This window comes from Gallus gallus, chromosome 3 (genome assembly GCF_016699485.2).
Source record: "Gallus gallus isolate bGalGal1 chromosome 3, bGalGal1.mat.broiler.GRCg7b, whole genome shotgun sequence".
Classification (NCBI taxonomy): Eukaryota; Metazoa; Chordata; class Aves; order Galliformes; family Phasianidae; genus Gallus; species Gallus gallus.
Window position 1 is genome coordinate 101,695,158 of NC_052534.1, and position 27,565 is coordinate 101,722,722.

Consider the following 27,565-nt stretch of genomic DNA (forward strand, 5'->3'; position numbering starts at 1 on the left):
GCCAGAGATGTTTGGGATCATTAGCACAAATCCCCTGGACAAACTTAAAAAGCACAGAGAAATCAGCAGAGAAACAAGTTTTCAGTAATTACCCCAGGAATTTAGCGATTTTGTTTTGTTTGCTTTTATGTGCATTTGAAAAACCATGGGGCTCATCTCACCAAAGGGCCATTAAACAGATCACTACAGCCCTGCTCCTTCAGGGGAAGGGAAGGGCTCTGAGCACTGTGTGTAGACCAGGCAGATGCCTTCTTCCATGCCATCCTATTTCTCACGTTCTCAGTGGTGCTGTCCATACCAACCAGGCTTGAACAGTGGTGTCATAAACCATCCTGATTTGGTTCGGTGACTGAAACTCCCACATTAATATGGCACTATGACCACAGCACTACCCCATGGATATAACAGTTCCAAACACCCAAATGTGATATTATGGTTCCTAGGTATTGGAAAAACATTATACTTGAGGGGAACGAACCATGGTGGCTCTTAGTGCTGCAGGTGCCAGTCTTTGTTTATGGCGATGGTTTCAAACTCTGAGGTTCCTGAGCACCTCAATGAAAAAGAGCATAGGATAACCCACGTGGGTTATCCTATGGCATATGCCATATCCTATGGTTATGCCATAGGATAACCCAGATGAACTCCAGAAGCTCCTTCCAACCTCTATGATTCTAATATCAGTGGCCTATTTAGGGCTTATTCCACTGAACTTTGCTGAGTGTTTTGATGATGTTTGTTACCTTGAGACGTCTTTTCCATTTGACTTCCTAGGCAAATTATGGTATCTACTAATCTTGACTTTTAAGATGTCATTTGAAGGAGCACCGAGGAACGGTTGAAGTCTTCCTCTGATACCAGTGAGACTTCTACTGCTCACTGCTGATATAACACATATCAAGAGTGGTTTTTAAAAAAAATCAATACTGCAAATCAGAATTTCTACTGACTTCGGGAATCTCTTCTGAGTAAACAGTAAATAGGAATGACCTTGTTGTTCTACGGCCAGCGGGCAGATCTCATTCAGGGTGCTGGGAAGCACCACGCACTGAAGATGTTCTGTTCTTTACGTCACCGTATCCTCACTGAGTGACTCACTCAGTACAAGTTTTGGATTAGATCAGTATGGTATTCTTCACAACAGCCAAAAACAGATGACTGCGTGGAAGTATGAAAATGTTTGTTTGTTGAATATTCTCCTTCCAGCAACTTGTAGCTCAAGGACTTCCCAGACTCTAAGAGGCATCTTTAACAACCCCTGATAGATTCCTCTTTCGTGAGCCTAGCTGTATCTCCTTGACTCCATATGAATTTTTAGCATCCACAACATCCTCATATGAATCAAATTTGGTCTCCAAATATCTATGACTAATCAATCCTTTAAGCAGCTTCACTGATATCCAGGCCAGGCTGGATGTGGCTCTGGGCAGCCTGGTCTGGTGGTTGGCAACCCTGCACATAGCAGGGGGGTTGAAACTCGATGATCATTGTGGTCCTTTTCAACCCAGGCCATTCTATGATTCTATGATTCTATGACATCTGAACTCCCATTGCAATACTTACTATTAATTTATCATCATTAACTTTCATTGCTGTTATTTTTACTCTCAGAGGTGTATTCTGCAGATGGCTGTCTAGAAATACAGGCAAATGATTTTCCTTCACTTTAATTTCTCATTGGGTTCAATGAGTTTCATAACAGTAGCATGCAGAAGGGTAAAAAGGAAGATCAGAAATATGGTAAGGGCTGAAAAATTGGATCAGGGGTTTAAGGATGAACCAAAGAACTGGTGCAATACAGAAAGTAACTGAATACATTCAGTCCAGATGTTGCTGTTGAGATGTAGAATAAGAATACAGATAACAAGTCACAGTAAAATCCCTCCCTCTTCATGACTTAGTGGTTTAAACTGTCACAATTAAGAGCACATAGTGATTGATGGGAAATGTGGTTGACATGTGCATGTATACACACATGCACGTGCCCAAAGAGTCAGGAATCCCTGATGAGATTACTGACACTCACATATCTATGAGAAAAATGCTTTTCCTGTACTCTGCATTAAATCTAACAACCACAGGGATTGGTCATTTACAGTCTCTTTTCATTAGCTAATGCTAAGTGCCCCACGAGTGTGCTGGGTTTTCCTGACCTTAAATTACAGGCTGCCTTGTGTACTCCAGTGTAGCAAGCCCAGCTACACTGCAGAAGTTTCAGTTTCAATTAATATATTTCTCCATATCCAGCCCAAATCGCCACTGACTGAGCAAGGTCTTAAATACTGTGTGCGAATTAGCATTACTAAAAATGTAGCACAGAACTGATACAAACAGATAATCCACCATTCATCTGTGAAATACCCAAATTAGTGAAATCAGCATTTTAACTGTGACCCAAATAGTGCTGTATATAGAGTTCCATGTTATTAGTGCTGTACCATACATACAACAAGCAGAAGGTTATGCAAAACAAGCAGAAGCTTCTAAATCAACAGAGATACCCATTATGAGTTCTAATTACTAAAGCAAATATCTTTTGTAAGGGTTTAAATTTAACTCTACTGCTTTCCAGATCTTCTGATGAGCTTGCTGTTATTAATGTCAAAAGGTGATGCCTGTCAGCCAAGAACTACACCAGAGTCCGTAATTGAATTTCTAGAGTTGTCAAGAGGAGGCTAATAAAATAGCTGCTACTGGGAGTGATGTATGCGAAAGGAAAGCTCTGGTCTGGCAGGGTGCAAAGTATGTTGTGTGGTTTCCCAGTGTCATTTCAAATAATATGTTCAATTTTTTCTGAGCTGCATTTGCCTGACATTCTTCTCCTGTATAATAATGATTCATTATATATAATTTATTCAAAGACTATAACTCACCTCTAAGTGCCTATAAATATTACTGGGGCTAGACATTTGCATTGTAAAACAAATGCGTAACACTGGGATTTATGAAGGATCCTTTTACATCAGTTCCTTGATAGAAAAGAGGTTTTTTTTCTGAAGTAAAACAGACCTTGAAATCATCTTAAAAATCTACCACAGGAAACAATTAACAGCTCTTCCTTCCCTGTGCTGGTTGGGTAATTTAGCAATTCAGGGAAGGGTTGAGGACCAAATAGTCCTTCCTCAGTTTAAATGGATATTGCTATACTGCTGTTTCATCAGTATTACTGGGAACGTTCCCATGATTATAACAGTCATGCATAATATCTGCCCTCCCACTGCTTTGCAAAAGCGTGAGCCACTTCTGAGTGCTTGGAGGTGGTGGCAGGCAGACAGATGCCACTGTTGTGAGGAAAGGTGAAAGCAAAATATAATCCCATCTAGAACAAAGGCTGCAGACTGTGGCACCACACCAAGTGCTAAGGAAGGGGTGTGGGATGCTGGCAAATTGGTATGTGAGTATGTAGCAATTCTAAATCCAATGTGAGATGACAACACTCGGCCAGGACACACTGAGGTGTGGGAAGGTGGTATTGCAGTGATGTCCTGACCTGGTTTGCTGCCTCCCTCACTGGGTGGGTGTTCAGTCTAGAAAACAGACTGAGAGGCATACTTTGTTCTTTTCTGTGCTGATGAGAATTACAGACTACAAATTCATGTTGCAGTAAGGAACAGTTATATGGGACAGTAGGAAAAGATTTCTAATAGGATGGCCCAGAACTATAATAGAACCCTCACGGAGGCTGTGACATCTCCAGCACTCTGCCAAGCCACACTTTTACAGGCAGGTTAGAAAAATGCCTGTGAGAGAGAACACATAGGCATAATTACAGCCACTGCAAGAAAAAATCACCAGCCATGCTCAAGGATCTCTTCAGTCTGCCTGTGTTCAGTCACCTTCTTCAGCTCTGGCACCAGCAGCAACCTCACACCAATAACACCCTGTCCACAACAGTAAGAGCTGCTACCAGTCCACACAGGCCAGATGTTCTGGCTTTAGGCAGGACAAACTGGTCTTCACAGACCCCTGCCAGCTCTGTATTCTATTATTTTGCTAACTTATTGGAAGAAATCTTAATAATTTTCCCGTGTTGAACCTTCACTAAGGGTGGAGATCTGCACTCAGTATACTGATTGTTAAATCCACGCCCCTCCATGTGGTAGATTTAGCAGTCTTCAGGTCAAGTGCCAGGCTGCAGACCAAAAATACAGAAATACAGTCAGTTTCCTGTGCAGTGCTGCATAAAGTGGAGATGAAGATCCCTCAGTACTCAGTTAAATAAGCAGTGGTTGGCTCATGACACCAGGTTGTGCAACAGGAAGGCTGTCCTGACTTCAGTCCTCCTCTGCTACTCCCTCCAGCGTCTCTGGCAAGTCATCTTTCCTTTGTGCCTTTGTTCTCCACCTGCAGAATGGGATAAACAAGCTTCCTAATTGCACCAGGACGCTGTGAGAACAGACAGGATCAGGTACTTCCTTTGCCCATATACAGTCTTACCATTAGCTGCTCTGAAAGGAAATATGAGCATAGCTACATTCCTGGTTTCATACTTATTTACACAGGGTTTTAGCTCAGCTTGCACTTTAATTCCACGGAATCCATTCTTTAACTCCAATCTGCTGCTTTTGCACAACCTAGAGAACAAAAATAGTAACTTCTGCAGGTTAGCAGATTTTTTTTATTGTACTGAAACATATTTTACATAGGCAATGGTTATGTTGTACTCGTTCTATCAAACTAAAAAACCATTATAATATTTTACATTGGCTTAAAAAAAGAAATAATGAAAGAGATAATTTCATTTATTTTAAATATATATAATGCTTTCTATTCATTTTGTTCTATATTATAAAGGCAAATTTGGGGATAGTGATATGGCTTAAATATATTAAGATTTTCTGCCTGGGGAGTTTGCCTTCACATTCGGATACGACACATGTGGAATGAGTTCAGGAGTCTCCACCTGACAGCATATATATCAACCCACAACGGGGGTAAATTCAGCCATTCAACCAGAGTGCTTGAGGTGGGGAAGAGTAGTATGGAACTCTTGTTCTAACATGCTTTTCTTACTATTCCTGCACATTAAATTTCCCCCAGTACAGTTTCTTCCTATGTTTTTATTTTGTATAATCCCAAGTCTGTCCTCCCTTTACCAAGATTGCCACAGTAAGGAACGTATCGCTGTTTATGAAATATTTAGCGATGTATGAAATATTTAATAATTCTAATGTAGTGGAATTAATCACCACGGATCCTGCTTGAACTCATGGGAGAAGGGAAGGAAAAGAGAGAGAGTGACTCCAGACAGCAAGTCAGAGTTCATCTATTAGGACACCTGCACTGAATCAACTCCTGCAGAAATCTCTTTCCTTTTGCCAAGTACAGCAGAAATGCAGGAAGACATGCCTGGAAAAAAAAATAGCCCTTGTGTATCTTGTGTAGGTTCAGAAGAGTCCTACAGCATCCAAATCTCCTACATGCTGCAACTTATGTGCATGTCTGGAGCTGCACCCTTAGCCATCCTCAGCCCCTTGCTATCTCCCCCAGGGGCCAGGGATGCATAGTGTCTACTGTTTGCCATCCTACAAGTTCTCATCTAAGCTGGCATTTATGCAACAAAGGCAACAGAACAGTCAGGTTTAGCTGGGATTTCAGTATTTCTCTGAACTAGAGAGGAACTGCTAACCATACTTAACAGTTACTGGTTATAAAATTCTGAAATGCCAGCCAAGGAGGAAAAGGCTGCTATAAAAATGCACAGGAAAAAAGCAAAATTACCTTTCCAGTGAGCTGAAATGCCTAAAATGACAGGAAAAGCATCCTGTCCTCCCTTACCCTTTGTTGGATATTGTTCATGCTTGCCATTTGTGCAATACAATTGCATAGTCTGGACTAAACTGGACAAAATTTTATTATGCTGATACTAAAATAGCAGTAGGCATAATCTGTAGTGCTGTGCCCTTGCCCATATTCTCTAAAGCCCTGAAAAGCTAAGGCAATGTTATACCTCAATTGCATTGTTTTGAAAACATCACATTGAACCTTTGATAGCCAAATCTGCTGCTCTCTGTGCGGTGGTACACAAAAGAGCACAGTGGCAATAAAGAGATCTGGCCGATTTCAGATACTGTCATTTGAGCTCACAAGGAATTTGGGTCAAGAAGGTATTGATTACATATTAAAAAGAGATCTATTTAGAAAAGACTTGTATCTTGGTCATTGATGGATTCGTTTTCCTGGATATACTGGAGAATGTCCACTTCATTCATTGTCTGAATTTTGTCTTCCTTTGGCTTTGCCAGTGGAGATGAATTTGTGTTTCCAGGGAAAAGTGCTGTCTTCTGAGGCAGTGGTGGTTTTGGTGGTACCTTAGGTTTTGGTTTGGAGGTTAATTTCAAGAGCTTTTCTAAATCATCTTCAACTCTGGAATGAAAAGAAAACATCAGAAACTCCTCAGTGACACAGCTCGGGAATTTCTGAGCTGCTTCTTGTTTGCAGGGTTTTTTAATGATTTTTCAACTCATCACGTAAACTATTTTATTTTGCAGCATGATTTCAACCTGAAATTGAAATTATGAGAATAAGAATAATGTGGCTTTAGTTTTGGGGGAAAAAAAAAAAAAAAAGCTTTGTATTTGTTACAGGATAGCTGTTTTTCTAAGAGCTGAGTTTTTGTGGGATAGGAAACATTTTCATGTGCAGCTTTGCTTTCCTCTCTCCCTTCCCAAAACAGACATGCTCAGTCACGAGAAACTGGAAAATGTAATGGCTTAGAAGCACTGCATTCGTATTTGCTTCCAAGAAATGGAGGGTGTTTTGCAATCTGTGAATGTGGACAACAGTTCTGTTTTGGTGACCATTTTTCACAATTTTGTAGTGACAGAACCAGAACATCTGGAACAGCTAAGACTGATTTCTACCTGGATTGTTTGACCTTATCAAAAGGCACAGCAAGCTGTGTGTGCCCAATTCTGCTCCCATTTACAGCTGTTAAAGAATTTGAGAGTGCCCTTACAACAGACAGTGGTGTGACTCCTTTGGGAAGTGGATATGTGGCTACCTTTGGGAAGTAGATATGTGAAGGAAAGAGAAAGTAAGGTGTGATACACTACATCTCTAAAAGATGGAGTACAGAGATGTACTTCAAAAATATATGAATGAAAAGATGTGAATGTAAAGACATGATGAAAAGATGACAAGGGGGAATGGTTTTAAACTAAAACAAGGGAAGTTTAAGTTAGATATTAGGAGGAAGTTTTTCACCCAGAGGGTGGTGACGCACTGGAACAGGTTGCCCAAGGAGGCTGTGGATGCCCCATCCCTGAAGGCACTCAAGGCCAGGCTGGATGTGGCTCTGGGCCGCCTGGTCTGGTGGTTGGCAACCCTGCACATAGCAGGGAGGTTGAAACTCGATGATCATTGTGGTCCTTTTCAACCCAGGCCATTCTATGATTCTATGATTCTAAGTAAAAAATTAACATAGCTGGAGAAGTCTTAACAGGTCATGGCAACTTTTGCTCTGAATCTAAACAGCCTCTCGTCTTGGTACGCTGAGCACAGTGGTCAAACAAAATGCCATCTGGAGTAAACAGTTGTTAATTTCCCAAAGGCTTCACTGATCAATCACTGTTAAGTAGTCAAAACCCAAATGGTAATCCATGCAGATAATCAGCTCTGTAATGACTGGCTACAGAAGTGAAACCCCTGATAAATGCACACCTCATATATGCTTACAAAATACATGATTTGCAAAAGGCTCTAACTTCATTGCACCATATAAAAACGAAAGAAAGCTTAACTGTAAGAATTGCGAGCAAAAACTTACATGAGGGACCTGGTTTGCAATGTGACAGCATCTCCATGCCAGACTCCAGCTCTAGTGGGATATGCTTACTCTATGACTGCCGTGTCTTAAGCAGTAAAATGATCTAGCTCCTTAAGCACTGATACAAGAACTGTTTTTACCAAACTTCAACATCAACTGAAACAGCCCATTAAAAAGCTGTAACAGTGCCTGCAGTAAAACTCCTGCCACAGCCTTAGATAGGGTAGCCCAGCAGGCTATGAACTACGAGATGAAATTAAGGTACAGGAGCTATTCCACCAGGATTGGAATTTCCTTCTGAGCTAAATTTCCCTTCGAGTAGTTTTACTTCGTTCATTCTTACAGGACTTGTGAGGATAAGAAAGTCTTGGCAAGTGAACCTTAAATGAGAAAGGAGACTGCTGTACCTGTGCAGCTCACCCTCTCTCTTAGAGCACTACATCAGGAGGTGGCACAGTCTTCTCAGCAGGGAGGATGAGCTGGATGTTTGCTGTTTCTAACAGCTTTCTCGAAGTCAGAGCTTTCTGTAACTCTCAAATAAAACCAAATATGGTCAATTTAAACCAAGGCTAACCTTGTAAAATCGACTGCCTGGACACGAATAGATACATCTAGGAAATACCTAACCAAACAAACTGATGGACAGAGCACACACACAGTCCCAGGACTTTGTACTGTGAGCTCTACATGGTGCACTTTGTATTCCATGTGCTTCTGTTGTTATCTATCTCAGATTTCAACCCTCGAGTAATTCTGGAGACTATATTCTGTTCTAATTTCATAAGATTTATGTCTTTTGGGTCCCATGACTCTTTGTAGGTGTTATATCCCACCTAACTTACAAAACACCTTGTCAGTATCTTGCTTCCTTCTGAATCCCTCATCTACAAAGAATAAATTAATTCATTTAAGCCCAGATATTTGCTGCAAACTGTGATATCCAAGAGATATCACACCTGTGATCACACTGTCAAGACATGTTCTTGTTCTCTATGCTGCATAATAAACAGAACATGTTACAGCTGGTATTTTTGAAGCCTACTTTTCTTTAGCTAATCTGATGCCTCCCAAGTTGGCATAAACAAATACTGAATGAATCAGTGTCCATGTCATAAAGTTTTGGTCAGAAACAACAGAAACCATAATAAGCAGATGGACAATGCAGACATACACATACAGATGCTATGAAGCCGGCATGATTTTGAGCCAGCTGCAGTATTTGAGGAGGGCAGCTGATCTGCCAAGCAGGGGCAGCAGTAGACACAGCTAATTAACCTGATCAGAAGTCACAGCTTGCTGAATTATCTACTCCTTCGTGGCTCTATATTAATTTCTGTGCTAACCACAGCAGCAAAACCACAGTTACAAAACACCTCCAAATATGTAGCTTAGATACTTTTTTTCTTGCTATGTCATTGGCAATACACTTGCTGGTCATCAGTTCTGTAGATCTGATTTTTCAGTCTGGAAACTGATAGTGTAAAGCTCCATTTCTGTCCTGGATTTTTGAAAGAGCTCTGTAAGAGAGAAAAATCTTCCACAGAGGACACAGCAGATAATGTGATCTTTGTTTCAAAACCTGCTTTTCATGCTGCAGCATTAGGCAAACTGTTTCATCCACTGCTGTTTGATCATGTGAGACACAATTGTCTTTGGAAAACTAAAGAGGTAAAATGCAAAATGCCTCAGGCAGAGATAGAAACAAGGACTCCTATTTCTTGAGAAGCAAATGAATTGTTACAGTGCGTAACTACCACCATATTTAACTCCAGGCGAGGAGGAGGTAGAAGAAAAAAAATCAAGCAAATATTCTGAAATAACAAGCAGATTAAAGGAAGAACCCTCCTGCTTCCATCCCCCATTTTGCTACAGACAATCAGGTACAGAACCCATGTAATTAATCATTCTCTAATTAGTCTCTCTCTTTTTTTTTTTTTTTTACTTTTTTTTTTTTTTTTCAATGGAAAAGCAGCACCACATTGTTTAAAATTCCTGCCATACTGCTGTGCTGATTCACAGACTTTTTTGATGGAAAATCTCATTGTTTCCGGACAGAAAGCAATCAAAACCCCTATTAAAGAAAGACTGTCACAAAGCCCTACGGTATAATTGCTAGCATGTGGACTTCAAGGGAGTGAAAGACTTCTGAGCTGCAGACAAAGATATAGCTGCCATTGGAATATCAGCATTTTAGATGTCACTTCTCTTGACTTCCATTCCGTCTGGATAAAACTTCTGGGACGAGAACAACAATGTGTGCATGCAGCATCTAGCATGATGAGAGCAGTGACCTCCTCTGCCTGCCAGGAATGCTCTAATGAGGAGAATTAGTAATGGAAGCAAGAGACAAAGACTGCCATAATTTGCTAAAGTATCCAAAAGGATCAGACTTGAAGCTGCGTTATGCAACTCACAACAGCTCTTGCAGAACAAACTTTTTATCTTTCTGTATCCTACTAGCATTATTTTGTCTGATGTTAATTCTGTGCACAACATATTCTTTACTGAAGTGTTGGGGGAGAGATGTAGTATCATGTATTTAATAGAGAAAAGGCTTTGAAGTATCTGTTGGCCATTACATCTAGAATGGGCAATAGAGACAGTAGAGCCTGTGGAAATCACATAGGCTGGAGTTAATAACAGGAGGGGACAGCACAGGGGGCTGTGTAGGAGGTATTGTCCACCTGCTCCTGCTTTCCCCTATAGTCCATTCCAGCTAAGTTCATACTGGTACTTTAAACAGTGCTAGGAGATATATCTGGAACACGAGAGTCTGCACTGTTGAACTGTTAGGTCATTCACCCAAGAAAGGAGACAGCTGTTTTTACAGTCTGAACCAGAGAAGCTGGCTCAATTTCTCCCTGTCCTGAAGAACTTCAAACTTTCTTCTCTTGCTTCTCTAGAAAGTTCCCTTGTCACCAGCACATGGCATAGTTGGCTATATAGCCTATGTCTAGGCTAATACCTATGTCTCTGAGTAAAGATGGCTGTCAAAAATGCAAGTACCCTGGGGCAGAATGTTTGAAATCTGCTGACTCTTGAACCTAGCAAAAAGGTCTCACGCTATACTAAGACAGACTAGGAATCTACGTCACTACTCTGCTTTATTTCACACAACCCATACATGTAACTAAGAGTGGGGCAAGAATTAATGTTTCCTATCTGGAAACAGCCTTTCTAGTCTGTTGGCCAAGCTTACTTGGTAGCTCTTCCACTGTTGGTAGGTAGCATTATTATGCGTCACAGGAAAAATGTTACGAACAAAATAAATGCTTGAAAACCATTACAGAATGTGTTCTTTGGCAGCAAAGAAAATCCATCAAAATGGGGGAAAAAAATGAGTATAGTTATTTATTTTTTTACTGAAATCTATTGCAGCCAGATCAAGATTATTTCCCCATAGTCAGATCACAACAAGCCAAGGAAACTGCCCTGGAGTGGTCAGGAAATTTCGGAGTCACCTGTTGCAGCCACCTGTCCACAACCCAAACGTTCCTCTGCCCAAGGATTTAGATTTAACCCCTCTAGTTTTTCAAAGCTCTTCTACCTGTGGTGTTGCTCTCATACCCTTAGTACAGTGAAAAAGTATTTCACATGATACGCAGCTGGAGATGGTGTTCCATATGACTCCTGGTTAGCCCTAAGGTCTCAGTGTTGCCGTTTGAATTCAGCGCCTACCAGTGGCCTGCTGAATGAAGAAAACACAAACTCTGCTTTAAGGATGTTTCATGGCAAATCTTAACCTAACAAACCTGCTTGGGAAGCTATACAGACTGAACGGTGCTTGAAATGGTCATTGTTAGGATGTGATTTCACAAACACCTTCAACCTCTAACAGTATCATGCTCCGGAAAGAGCACTTGCATCACTTGCAGCTATACATAGAGGTTAGCCTGTAAATACAGTTAACATATATGTTTTAAGAGCATGGACTGAATAAGGCAGCTCTAGCACAAAAGTAAGAGCTGGATGATCCCTAGATGACACTATTCTCAGCACCAGAAAAAGACAAATCTTATGCTGACAGCTGCTTCCTTCCATCTCAACTCACTATTCATTATCAAAGGTGATGCAAATTGAATTTCTCCTAAAAGGCTGCTCAGACAACTCTGATAATTATTTCACGTTAAGATGTGTGGTAATTTATGTAATTCTGTGGGCCACAGAGCTTCTGCAACATCCAGACAATCAATTCTAGCACTGGTTTTTCACAAAAGCTTGATCCATCACACCAGGCAGGCATGATTTAGATCAGTGAGGCAGAAGAGGTCAGCTGCAGTCCTGTTGCATGAAAACTTACTTTGCACATCTGTGGCTGCTGGGTAGACAGAGATAAGGAAACAGGATGGCATGAGAAACCATGATGTAAGAGTTTGCAGGATACTGGCTTCTGTAGCAGTTAATTTCTATCACTAGTTTAAATAGAAGTCTTACTTGAGGAGGAACTTTGAGAATGGTGGTAAAAGGCTGAATGCATCCAGAAGGAATCATTATAAGGTGTGATGCAACCCAGGAAGTGAGAGGAGAAGCATAACCCTAAATCCCATTCCAAGGGTAATTCTTCAAACACCTGAGAAAGGGTTGGTCAGTTACCCTTTCAGTTTACTGCAGTGGGCCACACTGTAGTTGGAAGAGTTGAAAACAATGGAACCCTGGACTTGTTGGAGGTGTTTGGGTTCCTCTGTATTCCTGTGGAGATCAGCCAGAAAGATTTGGTTACCTATTACTCTCTTTTGCAAAGTGTATCCTATGAAGGATGTGCCTTTCTTCTGGGAAGGCAGTACTTTGGTACTTGACCTTGCTGGTTCCTACCATAGCAATTTATCTCTTTTCCACAAGTTCTGGAGAGATGTGTAAGTACAAGTACCTCAATGAAGTATTATGGCTGACCTAAGGGTAGGAAAGAGTGCCTTCCTCTATGATGAGTGAGGTAGCTCACCTTGTTTCTCCATCACCATCACATGATGTTTGTTGGTAGGCAGAGAAATGAGAAACCAGTAGATGCTGGTCAGTGGACAGGAAGAGGGAAGATATTTGTTTGAAAGGATGTGGGTGTTTTGCCATAAAAAAAAACACAACCCTTTCATTGCACTTGCAAAGCATTTGGTCTTTCTCAAACTTCAGCACTCCTTAAAGTGCATAATTCTACTTAAAATAGTAATTCTTTTATTTGAGCAGGCATCCAGAGAGAGCACAGTCTTCCATCTGCAATGAGAGCATTTATCATATTCTCTTCTTCCTTATGTTGTGACATGCAGAGCCCACACACATTTTGCAGGCTCATTTGTCTCTGTAACAGTTGCTTCCTCAGAAGTTTCAAGTCACTGCTGGGGGAGATTCACTGTTGTGCAGGCAATGCTGTGGTGCAACTGCTCCTACAACTGCTGGAGTATTATAAAGATCACAAAGAACTAGACTGCTCATGTGTTCTCCTCTGAACATCATCTTTTCCCATCTCTTCTTTGCATGGAGAAGGTTCTGCCCTTTTCTGCCTTATACAGTGCTCTCCTATTTCTGCCTGTCATTCACTGGAAAGTACATTTTCCAGTAAGGCAAACACTTCTCAGACCTATCACATGTATACGAGCAGACTATGAGGTACTTGCAGATATGCACTATGTAAGTCAAGAGCTACCATATCTGCTTTATTCAGCTAATTCATCTGTGCACAGTGAACATGTTTAAGGTTTCTGGACCAACAACAGCCTCTATGATGTACAGATAACACTGTGAGCTAGGTTTATCAGGGTAGTTTCAGAGAGTGTTAGGCACCTAAACAGGTCAAGAGATCCTGACCAGTTTGCTTGTACATCTGGCACAGTGAGGAGTTGCCTCTAAACTCCTGTAGTAACTTTCCCATTGAACAGCAGGCATGATTTTCTGCTTCATTACATGTACTCGCTTCCAGTTGGATCTTGATGACTTGCCAACTACCGAAAGCAGTGGGACAATTCATGAATAAATGAGAACAACTAGAATTTAAAAGAAATGGAATCTTTTCTCATGGTTTTCCATTATCATCTGGGTGTGCTGGTAACACTGATGACTCTGAACCAATTTAAAAGCATAGTCTATTGGTCTTGGAGTAGACTTCAGAGACCTTTCTTCACCACAGAGGAAGGGAAAACATACAGTTCAAAGGACATTAACAGGCAATTGGAGAAACTCTTTCCACTAGTGAATAATGAATACAATGACTGCATTAAAACAGGCACTTCTAGCCCTATAAGCTATCTGAATGCATGCTGAGATGGCTAGCAGAAGAGAAAGCAAACATGAAAATACAGCAGACACAGAATGCTTGCTTCCAGTATACCACAGTACTGAATTAGGTCATGTCCTTCCCCATCAGCTTTCATATACATAAGGTGGGCTGCCAGGATATAATGTGAGATGGCACCTAACCCAATTTAACCTCTGTTTAAATTAAGCCAGTTATTAGTGCTGAGACAGTTAGCACTTTTGCATGGGTAAAAAGCAATACTTGCAAAATTATCTGCTTCAAGAGAGGAAACAACAAACTGCTTTTCCCCCTTGGGTTTAGTACCTACTGTTGAAATCATATATCCTAACAGAAGTTTGCTTTGAAGAACTGGTGCTTGAAATAGGTTGGCCTCATCATTCACATGCAAGCCTTAGATCCAGACAGTGTGAATTTGACTCTTTATTGCAGCACAGATTCCCTGGTGATGCCGGTCTTTCAGGGCACTGGCATCCTGCTTGTTATCTTGAGGGTTATCAGTGCAGGCAAACTAGCCTTGTGAGAGTCAAGTCAGGAATTAAACATGCGATGTTGATGCTATGCTCCTGTGCTACATTTACAAGGGAGCAGGCAGGTGTAAAAGCAAGTACATATATTCTTCCTGTAACTACTAGCCCCAGTCCTCCGGTCCACTGGATTAAAAATTCAATACAGAGTGATACAGATTTTGATGAGAGCCCTTTACAGTTGTGGTGGTAGGCACAGGACTCTTCTTGGAAGTGCACATGGAGATCTGAGAGCCACCAGCAGAAAATCATTTGTATTGTGGCTAGAGGGAAAAGTGCCATTGATTTCAGCTCACTAAAGCAGAATTCCTCTTTTTTTTTTTTTTTTCTGGGTGTTAATCTCAAATCAGTTTTTTGCTTTTTGTACTGGCATTTTTAACCCTGTGTACTGCTCAAAGAAAGCAGAAGTGTCTTGTTAGAAAACAGATACCTTAGCAGTTCCTCAGTGTCCTCCTCAGGAGCTGTGTTCAGAATGTGCTCCCTTTTCTCACAGGCAGCTGGCAACAGCAGTGAGTCGCCCAATTTCACCATTCCACCAAGGTCTGGATCTTCAAATAATTTAACATCTGGAAAGGGGAACCAGTAAAAGGTGTAGTTAAACTGTACTATGCAGAACCGTAACCAAAGTAATACTAACTAAGGAATCTGAATAAGGGGATGAAAAAAAGGTCATGCAGACAATTCCTTTTATATGATGATTTCCAATTCACAAAGTGCTAGGAAACACATCAGTAATATGTTATGTTCTCAGGAACTGGTAAATCTGCTTTTCTTCTTGCACATAGGTCACACTACTTTTGCCACTGTCATGACAGCCAGCTTCCAAAAATCTCTATTACCCAAACCCAAAATGTAAACAGTGAACAGATAGGGGAACTATAATAATATAGTCCAAACTATATTTATCCTGTTTAAATGATTCTAGATGATTCTGCCCTAGCTTTGACTTAACATTTTAACATAAAATTTGCTTTAACATTTCCAAGACATAATCTAACCTGTATACTCTGCATCACTGTATTTTAATAGTTCAATCATACACATGCTTTAGACAAAACAAACTCTATATATACAAATATAGCAAAGGTTTACTCTCTTTTATCTTCTTCCTGGGACCAAGTGATGAGAAATCTTTCTCTGGGCCAAACAGACCCTCATTCGGGTCTACTTCCTCTTCAAAAATGATTAATTTGTGCTTCTCTTCCTTGGCTGGAGGAGCAGATGCCTTCTTTGTTTTTTTAGTTCTAAAAACATAAGAGACAAGAAGATCAACTGCAATTCTTCATTTAACAAGAAAGTTTTATGGCTAAGAAAGCCCCATATGCTGAAAATAGACGGAGGCTGGGAAAGTATTACAGGAAGGTACATACACATCTGTTAGTCACTGGCAAAAACAAGATATGGAGCTGGGTAGTTAGTTAGCATGACATACTCCAACTGTACTCACATTTTGTATTCTTAGGTACTACCAAGGAACTCAATGGGAAGTGGAAGATTAGGGCTAAAAATGCCATATTGCACAAACTATCACTTGATCACATTTGTTTTAAACAGTTTTATTTCTCTCATAGAGAAAGCTTAAAATAAAGAAGACCAGCAGCTTCAGCAATACTGTCATAGAGAGACAGAGAAGGGATGGCTTGAAAAACCAAGTGCAGGTAGGACACTAAACTGATCTCTTTGACCCTGCTTCCAGTCACTGACTCTGTGTTTGACATCTACATAATACTTTTCATCACAGCGTCAGCCGTTCTATGAGAACACCCTCATCCTTGAAAAAGAGTTGGTACAGAGTCTACATCACCTTTAGGTTGAGGAAAGTGGGGATTGGAAAACAGTTTCTTGGATAAGCTGCAATTTGCAGAATTTACAAATGTCACTCAGTACTTTCTCAAACCAAGGGTAGGATTAACTGCCTCTAAATTCAGCCTTCTAAAGTTGGACAGTGAGACAAAGTTGATTTTTAGGCTTCTTCTCTACTCAATGGAAAGAGACAGACATTCCCACAGGACAACTAATCCCATCTCCTTTCAACACGGATATTTGGACACAATAAATCTCTGAAGATCTCCCCCTCCCTTCCCACTTGATAGAGAAGGAGGCTGAAAACCGCTCTGGATTAGAGGTATCATTTGAACATTGCTTAAACAAGGACAGGAGCCAAAACCACGTGTCTAATGCTCTCATATATAGGAATTACATTCCAATAGCCACTGCAAGGCAGATTTCAAGTAGGGCAACTAGAGACAATTTTGAGAACAAAAACCTTTGGATGAGAAGTCCAATCCAAACTAAGCTGAAATAGAATTCATTTGGACAGCACGTCCTTCCCAAGAATTTGCTGTATTTTAGAGATCTTGATTCCTAGCATCAATGGCCTTAGCACTTCTAAGGTAGCCCCTTTCAGTGCCTCTTACCACAGAAGATCTGATCTTCGCTGAGAGCAGGTCAGGTTTCAGCCTAGAGCAAACCCAATTATCAGCACTTAACATGCCAGAGTCATCAAAACTGCAAACTAAGGTCAAAAGATTACACATACATTCCAACTACATAAAAGAACCTTGTAAAATTCTTGTCTGAATACAGCTACATGCAGAGTGGAATCCAGTTACTTTCAGTTATTTCCACAAGTTTATTATCAACAAAACAGAACTTAATGGATGATGTTACCTGGCTACCATCACTTCGTCTCCTGGCAACAGGAAAGGCCACACTTCAGAGGCCTAACAACAAGCCTCATGCAGAACTGAAATACAGACTTATTTGGAAATACAGCCCAACAATATACCAAAGGTATCTGCAGTTGACGGTGATAGTGTGCTGATCTATTTAAAGTAGAGCCCTCCTCCTTCTTTAAACACTTCCATGGCTTTGCTTTTTTGCATGTATATTCTTTATGGATATGGCTTGAGTGACTTCTGAATTTGAGCTGCTTTTGGAAAGTCGGGTCCAAGTGCTTGTCTCAAACTGAAGCATCTGTGAAAGAGTCTTCTTCCAAAAATGTACATAACTTGAAGTAGTACTACCTACAAGCCAGACAACTTTCAGTACAGATTTCCACACAAAATTATTGCTTTATTGACTGTGGCAAGAACTCTATCACTCAAATGAGCTTAGACATCAAAGGAAAAGGTAAAAAATGAGATTAGTTATAGAACAGAAGAACAGTAAAAATGAGTTGTAGAGAGCTGGCCAATTGATGAGAAGTAGAATTAGTAGACACAAAACAATTCAGTCTACTGGGGACAGAACAATCTTTGCAGGTTTTGTGCTTTGCATTGTATTTTAAGTGACTGATAACACAGACGAAGATTTGCCAACCTGTGGAGTACCACAAGCCTTTGGCAAGATCCCTTGTTCATGCAAGTGTGACCACAGCTCTCCTGATGTCTAAGAGCCTCTTAGGCCACAGGTACTTACACATGAGCTAACACATGTCCAAGCAACAGCTCTCCACCCCACTGAAGTTAAGGAGTATATCAACAGTTAGCTGACGTACTTGCAGTAAAGAGTATCAGCATGGTGGGAAACATCAAGGGAAGGGTGGAGAACCATCAAACAACACCATAAGGAATAAGACGTAAAACAAAATGAATAGGACTCAAAGGCCTTAGTAATAACGCTCTGCTGAGTCTAGCCATCAGACCAGCCTACAGACAGTGTCTTGCTTTCTATTTTGCCAAGAGACACCACTGACAGTTACAGGGCATGGGGCCAAACCCACAGGGCCCAACTGCTACCAGCAGGAACATGAAGAAGTTGTTTTTCTGCCTCCAAGTCATTTCCCCTCAGTACCCTTCTAAGGAAGCCACAGCTGGGCTGCCAAGTCATTCCAGCATATCCATACAGGGACTCCGTGGAGGTCAGTCTCAAACTGGGAAACAAGATTCCCACGGTTCTGTATTTAGCAGTGCCCATCCAGGCTGTACGCTGGGAGCAGAGGTTAACAGACGAGAAAGGGTGTGTGAGAAGCCTGGGAGTCTGTCTGGGGCTCTGCCTTCACAATCGGCTTCAGCTGGCCTGAGCATGTGTTGCAAGTGCTGGCTCTGCCTGCCCACGCACTGGTGATGAGCCTACATGCTGGTGGGCATGCACGGGAGAAGCTGCAAGGATGGCCACCTCGATGCTCATGATACTCCCAACCTTAGACATTCTGAAACTACCTGCATCCAGCTGGCATAAAACCATCCATGTCATTGCTATTTCTGCGTTGCTGGAACAAGTGAACGACGGAAAGATCACTGTAGTTAACTTTAAGAATCTTAATGAAAACCAAACCAGTCATAAATCTCCATCGAATTGAAGAGTTTTCTGGAACTATGCTTATTTCCCCAGTTGGACGCACTATTTTCTATACATAAAGCACCAGAAGAGTGCCTCTAATAACACTGCAGTCTTCTGCCTTGAGCCCAAATTGTCTCACAAATAAATGTAAGTAAAGATTAGCCTCTCAACTGATGTGGACAAAAACTGGATGACCAAAAATTAGGGGATGTGCATGCTCCTAGCCAGGTTACTGGTACACTTGAAAGTCCAGCTGAGATTCCTGGCCCCCCACGTGATTCTCATCTGCAAAAATGTCAGCAGAGCTCTGCATGCAGGAGATACTCACTTTCAAAAGTAGCCCATTTTTGCAGAGCAGTTCTCCTGTTATTGTTTACAGACACAATGTAGGTCAGTTTGGCAGCCTCTCTGTCTCACTGGCACATCAATAATGCAGAAAAGCTTTCTGGTCAGCTGCAGAGAACAGCAATGAGGATGACTAAGACACTCCATGTGCAATTTCTGTGTTGTGAAATGCTGGATCTTCATGCCTAACTCTTGGTGACACACAGCTTAAATCACAGAGCTGGGCTCTGCAACTCTGTGTGGCTGCTGTGGTTGGCACAGAAGTCCCCAACCCATTCTCACTACTGGCTTAAAATATATGTAATACTGATACTTACTACTGTGTGTACTTATCCTTCTGTGCACTCCGAGTAAGTGCAATCTCAGTACACAGACAGACAAACATGCTTTGAATTTCCTGTCCTGAATATACGACAATTTCCTTTTTACAGGAATAAGATTATGCTCCAGGAAAGGAATGTTACGCATAAAAGAAAGATTTACTCAAAATACACATACTCACATTTTAGGAATCCATGAGATTTTACAAGGGAAGAGCTCAGTGATATAAATGCACCCCAGCTCCCACACATCCACGTTCAGGCTTGAACAAAAGATCTCCTGCTAAACCGGCAGCAATATTAGCACATCTTGAAAACCATTTCTGGGAAAACAAAGATCCTATACACGAGCACACCCAGAAAACAAAATGTCATCTGCTGCTTTCTTTTCATTCAGCAGTGCTCACTTGTCATAGATGCCCGTTAACAACAGACAGCACAAAAGGGGTCATTCTGCTCTGCTTTGGGCAAGGGATGCAGCACAGAAACTCGAAGGCAGCTAGCTCAGCACAGCCTGGCATGAAACATTAAACCGTGACAAGTGCTGGCCTCAGGGATATTTCACCTCACACAGTAATCCTTTTCTTGTAGGCATCGTAGTGACATACAGTGCTTTAAATGGCCCTGGCATGTCCCAAAATAAGATAGCGTTTAATAGACGGAGTAAATCTCCTATTAGAGATCATGTGGAGGAAGAACATTAAATTGCAGGGGAAGTTTCTCCTGCTCCAGTAGGTGAGCTTTGGGCGATTGTTCCAACCGAGCAACAGAAGGACTACATCTTCAGCTCCCATCCAGGGTCCTGCTTTTGGGGAGAGAATTTTCTAAGGGCTCTGCATCCAGGAGAACCTATTCTTCAAATAAAAGAAGCCACACAGTTTCTATAGTCTGTCCTTACACTTTCTGGTGATACCCTTCTTCAATGTAATTCACAATGAGCAACAAGATCACAGATTGACAACTTCTGTTGTTGTCAACGTCTTACGGACAACAAAAACCAAGTTTTGAATATAATGATCATTAAATTAAACATAAATATGAACATTGTCATGATGCTGGGTAAAGTGAAAGATATATGAGCTACAGTCAGTAATTAAAATAGCATTCAGCTGCTGGATTATCGCCAGAATCATGTTGCTGCTTTGTTTTTTATGACGCTACAGGATCGGTTAATAATGGGACCTTATCCAAGGACAGAGACTTTCCACCTTTTTCCTTCAAAACAAGACCAGGACAATGGGAGCACTGCTACCCACTATCTGCTGACATGGAGCTCACTGCAGCATTGCTGGAGTCTGCTTCTCTGCAGAGAGCCTGAGATATCTCTACATCTTACTTAAGCACTCAGATGCATTGAGCAAGGAAGGATGAAACCAGAAGGCTTTCTTTTTGTTATTCTTTTTGTTATGCTGCTGTGGTGGGATGAGGAGGAGAGAAACTTGTGTCTTGCTTAGCAGTCTATGGATCACTAAAATAGCAGCAAGGCAAGAGCCAGCATCAGGGCTTGGCACATAACACTTTTTTTTATGCCTTTAATTCTCTATTTGTACACTTGGTAGGATGCAATTTCAAATCGACAGAAGAGAAACACTGATTTCTTCTCTGCTTCCCTCTCCTGGAGTACCTTCTCTTTTCCCCACGCCAAGTCCTTGGAATTTCTGCCCACTATTGTCTCTTTCCCCTTGCATCCCTCCTCAAGCCATTTCTCCAAGTTTCTGGCCAGCATCAGGCATTTTCTTGCTCCATCTCCAGGAACTGCAGTATTGCATTATCCTCCAGATCGACATTTGGGCCTCCTGATCATCTTTAGTGCTCAACTCCCCTCATCTGCATCATGTACCTTTTCCCTCCAGACCTCCACTCCGGTCTCTTCTTTTTTCTGCTTCAACTCTAAAGGATTTCCCCTGTTGGTCAAATCAGCCTTTTGAAAAAGCCCACAGGCTGCAAGTAAAGGGGAAACAGGATGCTGCAGTGAGAAAGTGGGAAAAAGCAGGAGGGAGGGGAAGGAAAGAAAAGGATGAAATTAAGCATAAACAACAATAGGCAAATCAGCAAAGGAAGAGAAAAGGAAGAGTTTGAAGCTAATAAAAAATGATAACCAGCTCAGCACCAAAAATAAACAAGGATGATGACAAAGTTCATTTTCATGTTTAATTTTAAACAAACATAAAATCAAGACAGGAAGCTTTACAACGAAAAACTTGGGAAGAACAGTTTGGGCTTAATGCACTCTGCTAGTGTTTGATCTCTCTCTTTTAAGGTGCCCCAGATCTATGTTTTGACCCTATAAAAATTACACTCAACTAAAAAATCCACTCTCTTGCATTGATTAATAATTACTGTTAGAGACAGGAAATCTGTGGGCAAGTATTCTGTTGCATGCCTGCAAAGTGATGTCTACGTTCAGTATAGATCAGCAATACAATGTGCCACACAACAAGAATATAAATATGACAACTGTAATGAGATCAACCTGTCAACACTGTACCTTTATGAGACATTTACAATCAAAGTGAGCTGTGTTGATGAAGATTCAATTACCTTGAATGTTGTCGTAAGAATTCTTAAAACCAGCAATTAAAAGTGACAAATACAAACAGCAATTGTTTTGGAGAAGTAACTGGTTTCTTCAGCACTGAAATGATGAAAAAAGAAAAAAAGCCAAAACACACAGGCATATATCACCTGTTAGATATACTTGAATAATTTCTGGAAAGCACTGAACAGGTGAGGAGGTGATGCTGCATCTCCAGAAATGTTGGTCCCTCACAAGGATGAGCAGCCTGTGGCTATTCTACATCTGCAAAGGTTTTGTTTTGTGTTACCTTATCCTCTTTGCCAACAGAATGCTACCATACCCACTGGCCCCTCCTGCCATCTACCTGTGTTTGGCAGCCTCGTGACCTCATTATGTGCTCCTGAGCAGCAGACAATTCCCACTGCGCTTCTGCCTCAGGAGAATTCCCCCCTCACCACATCCAAAGTGCTGGTTACCAAAGCACTGAGCAGACTCCACCAGTAGCCAGGCAGGATTAGTTCTCAAAGGCAGACTGCTATAGAAGTGCCTCCACTGAGCATGAGGAAGGGAGACAGGTTTCAGTCTGGTTTTCCATTGCCTTCCCTCCCCCAGGACTCCCCATCCTGCTGTCACAGAGGTCACTATTTCCCTGTTCTGCTCTGCCTGCCGTGCTGCGGGTAACACAAACCTACCAGCACAACGTGGAGCTGGCTCCATGGGGAGCAACACGGGGAAGGACACAGGGAGTCACTGTCAGAGCTAAATGATACCGTTGTTGCAGATGCAGCCCCGTGCTCCTCTGCTGCCTCTCCTGCTGATCGTGAGATCAAAGCCTTTTCCATCAAAATAAAATGTGACTTTCCTGTCTAGAGGTGGTTTAATTTTTTTTTTTTTCAACAGAGGAAAAATAAAATTGCTCTGGGTGAAATATTCCCCAGGCCATAGATATGCCTACTGCACGAAGCAAGTGCTCTTTCTGATGCTGCAGACATTGCTGGAGGTCAGACTGCAGGCACTGGGGAGCAGAGATGCAGACCTCCCCTCCTAAGTGAGACACTGGGGTTCTGCAGAGGCAGTTGCCGAGGGGCTTCTTTCTGCTGCAAGCAGAAAAATAGCTGACATAGCTCTCTATTTTTTAAAAAAACTGGATTCCTACTTACAGTTTTATAGCCGATGATTTCGGTTGATGCTAACTGCCCTGCCTTCTCAGCACCCGAGCTTTTGCAACACAAGTGATTTCAGCTCTGTGCTCAGTGCACTCAGCTGCTGCCCGCCAGGTGCCGTGGGGGGGTATTGCTTGGGAAGCACCGTGAGCACAGTGCAGAGGTCAGGCACTGAATGGCAGAAAACTGGTAAAGGTGAGCAATCCACGAGCACCTCACTGAATGCAAAAGACACCAAGAGCCTTTACAAGCATCCTGGCTCATGCATGAGATCCAGCTCAGCGCTGGTGTTAACAGCCACAGCAGTATTCTACTCTTCTCAGCAAGGCCTCCATCATCTCATATCCTCAGAGAGTTGCCACCTTGCATCAGAGCCTGCAGCTCCACCTAAGTGATTCATTACAAGCCCTGCTCCTTGTTTCTACTTAGCTGCCTCTGTGCTACCACCAGCTGTCTCCCCTGGGGCTGCCCTCATTAGAAATGCTAGAGATCCATGCATTGCAGCAGGAAAAATGGAACAGGGAGTGCAGCTGAGGGGTTCGTTTGCCACAGTTCATTGGGACAACGCACTCAGACATAGGGTTTGATTTTGGATGGTCCTGCGTAGAGCCAGGAGTTGGACTCAGTGATCCTTGTGGGTTCCTTAGAACTCAGGATATTCTGTGATTCTATGTGGCTTCAAACCTGCTTAGGGACAAAAAGTGGGAAGCAGAGAGGGCTCTATTAGCCCCCCAGAGAGGTCTTTTCAGAATTAGCTGCTGTTAACTCAGGTGTGAACCTGGGCACGTAACCTGATCTTCTGGGCCAGCAGGCTGACTCACAAATCCTGACATGACTCAAAGTGTATCAGTTGTGCCATTTGGTATCTGTGGAGAATCTAGTACAATTAAACCATACAGTAAGTCAGAGAGATGTGAGAAACCAACTGAAGTTTGGTAAGGGGGACCTTCTGTTGAAAACAGGGAGGGAGCAGGAATTCTATCACTGATCTGTGTCATGAAGAGGGGCAAGTGGAAGAGTGATGAATGATGCTGATGACAGCAGGGGAGTAGCAATTACAAATAACTGCACAACGTCTCAAGCTTCTACTCCCTGCTGTTACAATGCCTGCGGCAATGTTGGAGGAAAGAATGATGATTTTCAGACTGAAAACATATCCCCAGGGTACTTCAGGACCTGGGTTCATAAGGAGAAATGATACAGCAGCCCCTTCGCATGCCACGTGGCCAGGAGGGAGAACCAACACGGTGAGCTGTAAACATGCAGTCCAGCAAGCACTGACACACTGCTGGGCGCTGATTCCTGGGGCTGCCTTGTGCCTCTCAGCAAATCACTCTGCACTGCCCACCCATCTCTTGTCTGCTGCTTCTGGCTCTGTTCATTTTCCTTCACACCCCCAAGGGAGGTCACTGCTACCTGCCTAGGACCTTCCCAGTGAAAGGAAGGGGTTTGAGGCTGCCCACCTTCCGCAGCCGGCAGAATCCCACAATGCAGGATGCAGCACATACACCTATGCTGCCCAGCAAAACAAGGTTGGGTCTGCGTGCACTTGGCACTGAGTCTTCAAAGTGCTTGAAATAACAGCCCTGCAGAGTGATAGCTTGAAACGCAGGGTGCTTATGATGTGCCACAGGCATAGGAAGAAGGTGTGTGCTGGTGTTTGAAGGTGCAAAGCTTGATGACATAGTGCCAGAGGACCGTGTACAGAGACAAACCTGATGCAGTATTCCCCATGTTGCCTTTTGGAAATGTCCTTGGTGTGAGGTCCTGGGTAGCAGCCCAGAGAACAGATAAGCAGAGAGCAGAAGGGAGACTGTCCTCCACCATATCATCCATTTGTCCACAGGGCTTAAGGATATCCTGGCAATCTTCAGATCATCCATCAGTAACATCCATTTGTAGGGCACAGAGCAGCACGATGCCTCCCCTCCCTTGAGCAGTGGTGCTATGCCAAGAGCCTGGCAAACCGAGCACGATCCTCCATGAGGGCGGCACAGTAAGGGGTACGACAGGCCAGGTTATGTTTCCCACCGCCTCCCAAAGGCAACAAAGAGGATGCTCATTGCCAACAGACAGCAACATTTGGATAGCACCCAATCACCTCACAATCAGAGTTGACTCTCACTGCACCCTTCCGCAGCAGGGAATGCCAACACTCTTCTTTTACAGACTGGGAACAAAACAAGGTCCCAAAAAAAACCAGAAATGAGCTGGTTACAGCCTAAACAGGATGTCTTTGAAGCAGAATTGAAACTAATTCCTCTGAGAACTTGGCCAGCAGCTCTGGACCACATGCTTCTCCTTCCTGTCTGAGCATCTTGCATTGTGTGGCACTGCCCTTGTCTCTTGGCAGCACCATTGAACAAATAAAAACAACTCTGATTAGATAAGGGTTTGATTTAACAGCCCCCAGGAGAGGAAGGGAGGGTTAGCCTTCAGAAGCCATATAAGAACACATCTTTTTTTTTTTTTAATATTACAGGAACAGTGAGGCCAAGCCTCTGTCACTCACATCCAAGACAAGAAGGATGGATGGCACGGGAACAAGTTTGCGGGACAAGACTGTTATACACAGGAACAATAATGCTGGCAGATAACCCATCACACAGATGAAAAATGAGACATCTTTAGCAAACGTGTCTAGATAATGTTGTAAGATGGTTTTGAGGGCAAGACATTGTGTTTTGTGCTTAATCATGCCTTCAGAAATGCCTCAGATGCTATTATAGACAAAAAGCAATAAAGCAAGGCACAGAAGAGGTCTGGAAATCTTCCATTCAGGTCACTCTGACCAGTTTGTGAACCGTGCTAAATCAGTAGCAGTTATTACAGAAGAATCATGGTTCAGAGAGCAGACCTCAGAAAATAGCCTATACTGCCAGAAACCCAAGTCAAGACCTTTTCCCAGCCCACAGACACACCATTTCTTGTACCAAGGCTGAACTCTGCTCCAACGCAGGCTGCAGCCATGCAGCCCTGAGCCAGCTCCTGAGCTGTGCCCACTGTCACCCAAAGACCACTGCCTGATATGTGAAGCACCACAGCCAGGCTGCACACTCACTGCAAAACACCCTTGGCACACCATGATTGTCTGGTGAGTTGTTAGCGTGCTCCCTGGCACGAATTTGTCCCAGGTTAGTTAATGCTCTCCCAGATTAAACTGCATCTCTGGACATAGTTTAAGGTTCGGTACAAGCTCAGGGTCCTTTCCATTTTGGATACAGCTGGCTTGCTTTGGCTGTAGACGAGGTGGCCAGCTTGCTCTGGAGAGCAGAAGATTTTAGCTAGGATTTAGTCATCATTTAGTCAGGGCAAGACTAGACACCCCGTCCAGTTTTATTTACTTGTCTAGTCTCAGTCAAATTGCCTCCACAGCTGTGTACATCACTGTGCTGACAAATCCAGCCCCTGGACACGGACATGACTGTGCATCTCAGGCAATAGGAAAAGAAAGGTTTTGAGCCTTATCCAGAATTTATGGCAAGGAATAGAAAGCCTTTCTTTCACTTCAGTGACAAATGCCACTAACAATCACCTGAGTGTTACATTTCTTTGTAAAGATGAACTTTTCACCAGGCAGACTGATGGAATCAGTTTTATTCCTTTTATCAAAGAGATAATGGAGAGATGAAACTTGCAAGCACTGTGCCCAAGATGTGACCTGAGAAATTCAAGGGCAGAACGAAGAGCTGCTGAGTCCCAGACATGTGTCTGTCTGTAAGCACATTCCTCTATTTGCTGGCACTTCATATGACTCCAGAGCTAGCCAACTACTGCAAAAGGCAGGAGGAATAGGATGTGATCCCCCAGGTGTGTTAATTACTACCAGCCTACAGTTACAACAGCTAATACATGATTTTTTGGTACGGTTTTACAGACTGCTTCCAAAAACGGTTTTCCAAAAGCCCCTCCTTCAATCCTTTGAAACCAAGACAGAAACATCTGCAGCAAATCCATGGGGCGAAGGGAACAGTGGTTTTATTAAGTGTGCTGATTTAGGAACTTGACAGCATCAGATGAAAAGACAAGCAAATCTCCCATCTCACTGGGCACTCCGTCACCCCCCAATCCCAGACAGCTTCTTCCAGAGCAAGCAATTCTCTTACACTCGGTGAACAGAAAAACAACAGGGCACCTCTGAATCCATTCCTCATTAGCAGTCTGTCCCATCTACAAGCAGTTCTCCGGGTCTGCTGATTAAAGATTTCCTGTGCTTTGGTGAAAGGCACAGGCTAATCGATGAGGTAATGCTTTCTTATTCTAATTAAGGGCTTGAGTCATCCTATTATTGTAAAGTCCATGCAACAAAACATGTTTAAATCTGTCCAATTACATCATGTTCAGTCCTCTTCCAAAGAAGAAATTAAATAAAAAAAAAAAACAAAACCAACAACCAACA

The 27,565-nt window shown here is 42.4% G+C and overlaps 1 protein-coding gene and 1 long non-coding RNA gene across 3 annotated transcripts in view; one reads left to right on the forward strand and one right to left on the reverse strand.

Moving 5' to 3' along the window:
* Positions 1–1,651: 1,651 nt before the first annotated feature.
* Positions 1,652–27,565, reverse strand: part of HS1BP3 (HCLS1 binding protein 3) — a 46,622-nt gene continuing 20,708 nt past the window's right edge. For both annotated transcript variants that reach the window (XM_419977.8, XM_015285057.4), the window contains exons 5-8: positions 15,629–15,780; positions 14,967–15,102; positions 4,438–6,366; positions 1,652–4,344 (exon numbers count right to left, since the gene is read on the reverse strand). In XM_419977.8, the coding sequence (XP_419977.5) occupies positions 6,138–6,366; positions 14,967–15,102; positions 15,629–15,780 (517 nt within the window). In that variant the 3' untranslated portion in view covers positions 1,652–4,344; positions 4,438–6,137. The remainder of the gene's footprint in view (positions 4,345–4,437; positions 6,367–14,966; positions 15,103–15,628; positions 15,781–27,565) is intronic.
* On the forward strand, positions 4,272–25,940 carry LOC107053162. The gene is made up of 2 exons (XR_005858207.2): positions 4,272–4,408; positions 25,649–25,940. It is a non-coding gene; the product is annotated as an uncharacterized LOC107053162 (long non-coding RNA).